Genomic DNA, 9,319 nt, shown 5'->3' on the forward strand with positions numbered 1-9,319 from the left:
AAAAACAGACTTTAAATTTATCTTATACTAGTTTTTGTAACATGACAATTTTGCATACATATAATAAATAAGGGGAAAGTATTATTTTAGTCCGTTAAGTATGCCTAATTTTAATTTCAATTGGATAACTATGTCCATTTTTGTTTAGATCCAGTAACTTACGAAATTGCTTACTTTTAATCCTCTGGTAGATTTTCAGACAATTTTACCCCTATGCAACTTTTGAAAGGCAGTTTTAGTCCATATGCACTCATAGGGGTAAAATTGTCCGAAAATCTGTCAGAGGACTAAAAGTAAGCAATTTCGTAAGTTACTGGACCTAAACAAAAATGGACATAATTATTCAACTAAAATTAAAATTAGACATATTTAGCAGACTAAAATAATACTTTTCCCAATTAATAATCTCATACACTTTCTAATATATTATAAATTAGACTAAAATATATAGCTCAATATATGGATTTCAAAAGAAACAAAAGAAAGCACAGATAAAAAGTCAATTTAAATATATTATAGACACAACAAAAAATATATATAAACATATTAATTATAAAAAACCAAAACTATTATTTTGTGGACAGTTATAGATTTCAAAAAATTAAATTAATATTTTATATAATATATTTGATAATAAAAATACTAACCCCCATACCTCCTACCTCCACCCTAGTCCGCGCTCGCCTCCCAAGAAAAGGGCGTTGACGACGCCTTTCTACCCTCAAAAGGGGGTGCCGTTGCCACCTTCTATAAGGGCGGGCGCCTCGGGAAGGGGTGGAGGTTGAGTTTTTTTTTTATTGAAATTTTATAAAATAATAATTTTATTTTATAATTATGTATATCCCCCATAAAACGATAGCATCAATACTTGACGAGACGGCTATGATTGGTATTCACGGAGCTATGATAGTAAGGGGTGAGGGGCTCGCTGCATATCGCTCTATCTAGGATAGGGTACGTTGGATGAAGAAAATGGCTCCATACGGGATATTCATGCTTCTTCTTGAGATATAGTAGAGAAAAACAAGGACAACAACAGGGATAAGGGCAGCAAGGGCTCAATAGCTACAGGGCTCAGAGCTCAATAGCTACATATAAGACAGGGAGGGTCTAGGCAATTAGTATTGTTTTAGGATTCTGGTAAGAGGGAGGCCGCGATTATAATTCAAGGAATACACGCGCGCGCGCGGAACAGCCTTACTTCATCAGTCTGTCGTGCTCCTCACCCGAGGATCACTCCTTCCTTCTCCCGCTACACTCTAGGGGGAGAAGCAACTTATCTCAGCTATGCCGCCTCCCCTAACGCTTTGGTGCTAACGGAGATCCGGCTAGGATCGTATATATAATTTTTTTGTCAAATTAATGCTTAGGTGGCAAAAATATTTTTTTAAAACATCTCTAGTCAACAAAATGTCCAATTTAAAAGATTTTGTAATTTGTAATTTTAATCTGATTTTAAAGTGTACATTTTTGTATAATATGAACAATGCTTTATTTTTTGAAAATTAAAAAATGATAAATACACATGAGTTATGATTTCGTATATTTTGCATATTTCAAGTAATTTTACTTTCTATTTCTCACATTAGTTATGAAAAAATTACTTAATTGTATGCTTATTTTAATTAAATATGACAAATTAACTTAGTATATGGTTTTGGTATAGTTTAAAAAGTCATCTAAGAAAGAAATTGACGATTAACTAAAAATATAATAAATTACAAAAGAAAAAATACAAATTGAAAGTTTTATACATCTTTTAGTGGCATTAGCAAAATTTTATACATATTAATGACATCATATGAATTATCTTTTGTTTTCTCTTGAACAATGAAAAAATATTCATTTTTTTGTATAAATTATAATTATATTATTTGAATATATTGATGGTATAATACCTGCAAACATAGGTCAAAAAATTTATAGCAGGAGTCAGAAAATATTTAGTGTAAGTAATGATTGTTCACCTTTTTTTTTTTACAAACAATGCCCATAATTTAGTATTTTCGATTGTCTTCTCTTAAATATTTTTGGAAGAAACTCAAGAAATTAATAAATTTATTATTTCATCAATTTATGACTTAATTGTAAATGCAATCATGCCAAAAAAAAAAAAAGGACTTTATACATGGTCAAAACACAGTGATTAATAAACAAAAAATATAAATATTTTTGTGTAGTTAAATTAATAGGCCTATTATATATAGTTATTGGTTAATGAAGAACGATGATAAAATGAGATTTTTTTAATTTCTCATCCACTCAAACTTAGAGAAGAATTATCATTTAATAGTCAAGTTTAAGTTGAAATTACATAGAGCACAATCCATGAGAGGTTTAAAGAAAATTTCACCAAAACTCACAAACAATGCAATGAAATTATATAGCATTTCATAAAAAACCTGATAGTTCTAGTTATTATAAGACATATAATCAATATATATAATTCACAATAAATAATAATTTTTAATTTTATTTTTCAGAACAATTAAAAATTATAATATGTTTATAATTTTTATAATTATTTTCTCAAGATATTTGAGTAAATTAAAGTAAAAGAATCATTTAAAAATATTCATTAGTCTATACAAATGACACAAATTAAAAGCAAGAGTAAATTAAAAGGAAGCACTCAAAAAAACAATTTGAGCGTAAATTTTTATTCAATTGTTCCGATAAAGAAAATAAGTAGCAAGAGAAACAACACATAGTCCATACAAATGACACATAAAAATAACAGCATTACAGGTATAGATGCGCAACAACGCTTCCATTCCATTTTATTCAGTCATCGAATCCAAAGCAAAAGTACTTAATGCATCATTCCACATCTTCAAACATTCTCTGGAGCTTTCCTTTTCCTAGATTCACACTTCCGACCCCTTTCATCTTGTCTCTTATCTGAAGTTGGTGACGTCGGCAAGCTGGGCTTTAAAAACTTGGCAAACCAGAAAGCTGAACTTTTCATGTATCGTGTCAAGTTATTGACATAGTCAGTGTAGATTATACCAAATCTTGATTTGTATCCGGCGGTCCACTCGAAATTATCACAATATGACCAAGCAAAATAACCCCTTACATCAAACTTCAATTTCCTACAAAAGAAGAGAAGATCGACGAAGAAAGCGCAATTTTAATAATATCACTGAAAATTTTTAATTTCATCACAGTAATGAATTTACAATCTCAATAGTGGCTATTATTTTGTAAAAGTTGTTATTAGCAAAATTTAATGAACTAATGTATATTATATGTGATACATATACGGTGACAATCAAATGAGGACGAGAAATAATTGGTTTGTCTTAAGACTGTACCTTATTGCTAGTAGAAGATAGGCAAGATGTTCCTGATGATACTGAACCCTTGTTTTGTCGACGCAAGCCTGTTTGGCTGTGAGCTTGACGTCATTGTTATCAGCAACCCCTATATATATACCAAACGGTTGGGAACATTTGTAAGAAATCTCATAATTATAACCCTTGAACTACAAAATGATCCATATAATTAACTAAAATACTACCATTTTCAGTAATGTATAGAGGAGGCATGTCTTCTTTATATTTATCCTTTAGATATTGCAAGTGATCATATAGTCCCTTTGGAACTATCCACAACCATGACGAAGCAGTCTATTAAGAAATGAGAAAGAAAAGAAAGATTAGAAATAAATTTAAAAAAAAAAATAAAGAATTTGGTTCGTTTCTACCAATACTAAAAGAAATATAATATTTAATTATAGCTAATTCTCATGGTAAAAAATAAATAGTCATAGCAAATAGTCGTCTAACCAAGGCCACCCAATAGTTGTCGATCATGATTTTTGCGTGAGTGGCTGATATATTTGCCATGGCTAAATAATAGACTATATATATACATATTTCAAAATTGCATAGATAAGTTAAGTAGAAATCTTACAGGTTCCCCGATTGGTTTCTTAGTTTTGTTATAATCTGCATGAAAATAAAAGGAATATTTTATATAAGTGAGAGGTACATGAAAATAAAAAATTGAAAATAAAAGTAAGAGGTTCATATATAATGTTGTGAATAAATAACTTACAACTATAGATACAATGTTGATCTGCAGGATAGCCTACACCTTGAGGGTTCTCCTTATATGCAACATAATCTGACGTGTAGTAATTTAAACCCACCCAATCAACCGAACCCTTGAGTCCTTTCTTTTCCTCATCTGAGAAAGGCACAATATTGCCCGCAGCGAATTGCAACATACTTTTTGGAAATTGACCATATATTACAGGTTCCAAAAACCTGAACCAAGTAGTAAACAATCAAGTCAATGTGTTTCTGCACAACGACTCTATGTATGTTTAAATAAACTTACCATCCCAACATAAAATCGAAGGCTCTTTCGACAGCATCCTTGTCATCCTGTAAAGTACTATCATAAGGATAATGACAACTGGAGTTGAGAACTATTCCTATTTGCCCGTCTTGATACATCTGCAAACAATGAAATTGAAAATGAAATGTTTGCCAAATGCTGGCTAATTATCTATTACTCTTATTCATATTAAAAGTTTTGTACCTGAAATTTCTGTCTATACGATTGGACTGCTGCTGAGTGGCAAAGAAGCATATTTCTTGCTGCAGTATATGCATCTTTGGCCGGATCATTCACATGGAACCAAGTGTCCCTAATGGTTTTGGTTATCTCACATCGTCTTATTGTTCTATAAACTCTATTATGAGGGAAGTACATCTGACCACTTTGACATGAACGTTGATTGATTGTTGAGTTGTTGTCTGTAGGGTCGTCTTTACGGAACTCATCCCCAGGCGTATATCCATGAACTATGTAGCTCCATGGCTCGTTAAATGTTGTCCAAAATTTCACCCGGTCACCAAATTCTTGAAAGCATAGCTCTGCGAACTCAACAAAATCCTTCCTGCATATCATTGAAACACAAACTGAGTACATATCACTACTAAAACATCATAAGAAGCAAATATCCAATATAGTCACTTACACTATTTGGTCGCTTAACATGCCACCATACTCCAGTTGTAAGCAATTGGGAAGATCCCAGTGAAAGAGAGTTACGAATGGTATCATGTCTTTCCCAAAGTGATATAATTCAAGTTAATATTTCATCATTATAATACTTGAGAAAATAAGAAACGATATAGAAAGCGTTGAGATATGTAGAGTTGGATTTCAACCATTGGCTTTAACAGTGTTGATAACGTCATTATAGTAATCGATTCCTTCCTTATTGATTCCAGCGAAAGTTCTTCCACCTATTATAGATTATTAATTAGTAGACTTAATTCAAACGTATCGTTGATTATTGCAAAATATTGATCCTTATAATTCTACCATACCCAAATTACTTACCTGGCAAAACTCTTGGCCATGAAATCGAAAATCTATAGGAATCAAAACCCATTTGCTTCATCAACCTAATATCATCCTGCAATATGTGCATGCAACAATAAAATAAACATGCATTAATCTATTTATCTAGAGACAATTGCAAAAATAAACTGATAAAACATAGAAATTTTATTACCTTATATTTATGGTACACATCACAAGCAACATTTCCATTAGATCCATCCTTAATCATACCTGCCGCCCATATTAAATCCAATTATTGTAATTGCAATCATAATATATACATACTTCAAATTTCTGAAAATTTTAAAAAATTTAGTAAATTAAAGAGCGGGAATCACTTGGAGTCCTCAAAGTGATGTCATCCCACACACTTATACTCCTACCACCTTCGGCTGCAGCTCCTTCGACCTGAAAAATGAATATGTAAAACACAAACATCAAAATTGATTAACTAAACATAGTAGTGTTCGATAGGTAATTATTCTTGTAATTACATTTAAATCACTTACCTGATACGCAGATGTACCGGTTCCAAAGATAAAACCTTTAGGGAAATCATCGCGGGATATATCGCTGCTGTCTTTAAGGTTTTCCTTTGGTGCAGAGTTAACAGTGCCATTTTTATCCTCCATTCTGATTGTCAAAGTAATCAAAGAGACTGAGTAAATTCTTTACTGGTAGCTGGAGGAACTATGTATGGCTTGATGTAAAATGAAGGGCAGATGCTACTATTTATAGTCGCTGCATGCTTGAGGAACTTAACTCGCCTGCATGCTTGAGTTCTTTAACAATTTAGCTACTCTCTTTCTTCAAGAAATTTATTATTTTTAATCCTTATGTGTATCCAGTTTTTGAAATAAAAGTTTCTTTATTACTGTAACGATGAGGATCAAACTTTTTTTTTTTTTTTTTTAAATTTGGGGCTTTTGTTCCCGTCGGTCAATTTAATGCACTATAGTTGCAATAAATTAAAAGTTACAAAACCTATTTATTAATGTCCTAGAAAGATAAAGGATTAAAATGCCAAAATACTTACATAATGAAAATTCGTTCCCATTATACTAGATTGACCAAAGGATACAAAAGTCCCAAATTAAAATTCCAGCAATGTTTACAAACCTTGACGACTAAAGGATTAAAATTCCAAAAAATTAAAAAAATTACAAAATCTATTTACTACTTTAGAAAGATAAAGGACTAAAACATTAGAACGCAAAAGATGTAATACAAAAAATTCATTTAAGCCATATATTTTATATGTGTGAGATATTTATAGGTTATTTTATGCTGAATAATTTATTGTAAAACAGTATCTTGTAGTATATATTCATAATATATATGTAATAATTTTACGCAATATGTAATGTATATATATAGATTTTAACCTCTATCACCATTAACATACAACTTCACTATCTTTTTTCATTTTATCTATTTGTTAATCTACATATGATAGGGTAAATACAATGAATAAGTCTGAAACAATACCTTTGTCCTCCAGAAATGAGAAAAAGTCCAAACAGTCAATGAGTTCGAGTCTTTTTTAGCACCGCGATCTACTTGACTCGGCAGTCCGAATTATTAATTACAGATCTCTAATCTATCCGATAGCCCATATGATTCTGAACATAAGTATCTATAAATGCTAATTTAGCCATTGCACAAGGTATGCATCTTATTGCTATTAGATCGCACTGTGCAACCATTATTCTAAACCTCAATACTAACCTAAGTATTTAAGGGTCTTAGCCGGGGGCTACTCTACGAGTCTAATATTTTGTGTGCGGGGCAACCTTATTTATTCAGATCAAACCAATCATGTGGACGGAAAAATTGCATTTTTTGTCTTATATATTAAGTTTATTTTTAATTTAGTCCCATTTATTAGATATTTTTTCACATTTAGTCCCATTTGTTCTATAAATTTCTAAATGTTAGTCCCAAATCACTTTTCTATCCAATTTTTAACGGAAAAGTGACATGAATTGGATAGAAAAGAGATTTTTCCTGTAAAAAAATGGATGAAAAAGTGATTTCAGACTAACATTTACAGTATGGGACTAAGTTTGAGAAAAATCTAATAAATGTGACTAAATTAAAATTAAGCTTATTATGGGACCAAAAATGTGATTTTCCCCATGTGGACCTGTGCTCCAAGAAGTTGTCAGATCATCATCAAATCATAGCAAAGTCACTGTCGGATTGGCTCTAAAATCACCGAAAACCTCGACCCAAATCGACATACACATTCTTGTACACACAAATCGAAGATTTATTCTTGATGTATGCATTATTTTGTAAATACATCATAATTGTTACTATAAATTCATTAAAATATATTACATAAATGATCATCACACTGTTGCTGCAAATACAGAACCCTAAACACATTTTATATATATTATATGACAGCTGTGAATTATTATATTTTACTATATAGTTAATGATCATTTAAAACGTTGTCAGTTAATTAATAGCACGTACACTACTTACTTATGGATTTTTCAATTATTAAAAGATTTGATATGGTAGGACAACTATTTCAAAAATAATCATATAGTAATTATTATTTTCAAATCATTAAAATTGGCCTGTCACAACTAATTACTTAAATATATATATAGAGAAATGCAAGTAACTCTATGAAATTACACATGAGCAAATTATCCCTTTATAAAAAAAATTAACAATTTCTCCCTTTGTATATTTTAAAATGTAGCCATTTATCCCGTTATGTATTTTACAATAAAATAATTTACCTACCTTTCTAGAGAGGTAAATTGCTTGATTTACTGCAAAAAGGTGGGATTTTTGGCATGGTCGGGACAACCGTTCCAAAACCTGCTCCATATTGGAACGGTCTGTGGAACACATAAGGAGTGGATATCGAAAGGTAACGCCGTGATCTATATTTTTTTTGGGTTATAGTTTTGGAATGGTCAAACCGTTCGAACATGAGTTCCAAACAAACAGTCACAAAATCCGATCCAAATACCGTTCCAAAATAATAACGATAAATAGTCGGAACTTTATATGGAATACAATATTAGAATTAGGGACCGTCTTGAGTTGACCGTACCTATATGTGTGACAAAAAATGTCGAAAAGATGACAGTTAGAAAATGTATTTACAACATGAAGTACAATTTAAAATGATTTTATAACACTTTTAATCAATTTATTTTTGTAACTTGAATAAATTTAACGTATTGATCTAATTCAAATGGATTTAAGCAATTGGTTTGTATATCAAATATAGATAGCTGGTTTAAATTAGAAAATATATAGATTATTGATTTGTTGATCTGAATAGTCATTTTATAGTTATAAATATGAAGGAAAATCGCAATCGATACACGTGATGCACAACGCCTGCATGAAAGGGGGTGTTTTGCACATCTTCTTAAAGTTGAGGGGAGTAAATTTGTATTTCTTTTTACAAGAAACTATTTGTCTATTTTCCGTATCACACACATAGGTAAATTGCAATTCGCCCTTTCGTTCTTTTATATTATGAAAGAAGTATGAATTCAGATCTTAATCTCGTGGAATCCTCATCTACGAGGTCAAGAATTGAGAACAAGTTGACTTTGTCATGAATTAAAATAGCCAAAAGACATGTGATAATTAGCTCAACAACAATATTAAGCTAAAAAGAATTGCTACTTGCAGAAAGTTGCATATGAACAATATTTTCGACCATCATATGATTAATATTTTAAAGTTTGTTGTCTAAGAATCTCCCATTATCTTACATTTGTTTTAAATATTGCAGGTTACTATATAGTTTATGCATATGAATTAAAGCGTGGCCAATTAATTAAGAGCACATATATTGATTAGCATCTTTACATTATTAACAGATTTTATATATTTATACATATATAGATATTTAAATTTGGAGTTAATTACGTTCAATATCCCGTATATGAGGGATACTGGCAAAATAAGGACC

At 30.8% G+C, this 9,319-nt stretch overlaps 1 protein-coding gene across 1 annotated transcript; it reads right to left on the bottom strand.

Annotated features, from left to right (window-relative positions):
- Positions 1 to 2,833: 2,833 nt before the first annotated feature.
- LOC105155306 (oleuropein beta-glucosidase-like) lies at positions 2,834 to 6,017 on the bottom strand. The gene is made up of 12 exons (XM_088878979.1): positions 5,874 to 6,017; positions 5,703 to 5,772; positions 5,537 to 5,595; positions 5,362 to 5,437; positions 5,187 to 5,264; positions 4,994 to 5,081; positions 4,797 to 4,912; positions 4,552 to 4,745; positions 4,348 to 4,466; positions 4,075 to 4,274; positions 3,318 to 3,426; positions 2,834 to 3,095 (listed from the first exon to the last, which is right to left on the bottom strand). The coding sequence occupies exons 1-12, from the start codon at positions 5,994 to 5,996 to the stop codon at positions 2,834 to 2,836; spliced, it is 1,494 nt and encodes a 497-aa protein (XP_088735105.1). The 5' UTR covers positions 5,997 to 6,017.
- Positions 6,018 to 9,319: the final 3,302 nt, after the last annotated feature.

The sequence above is a fragment of the Sesamum indicum genome, linkage group LG3, assembly GCF_026168435.1.
Source record: "Sesamum indicum cultivar Baizhima isolate 11 linkage group LG3, ASM2616843v1, whole genome shotgun sequence".
Classification (NCBI taxonomy): domain Eukaryota; kingdom Viridiplantae; phylum Streptophyta; class Magnoliopsida; order Lamiales; family Pedaliaceae; genus Sesamum; species Sesamum indicum.

Coding starts and splice junctions, on each gene's coding strand:
- LOC105155306 (XM_088878979.1), bottom strand. CDS start 5,996: ATGGAGGATAAAAATGGCACTGTTAACTCTGCACCAAAGGAAAACCTT. Junction 5,438..5,536: donor ATGTGTACCATAAATATAAG/GTAATAAAATTT, acceptor CACATATTGCAG/GATGATATTAGGTTGATGAA. Junction 4,913..4,993: donor ATGTTAAGCGACCAAATAGT/GTAAGTGACTAT, acceptor AATGATATGCAG/GAAGGATTTTGTTGAGTTCG.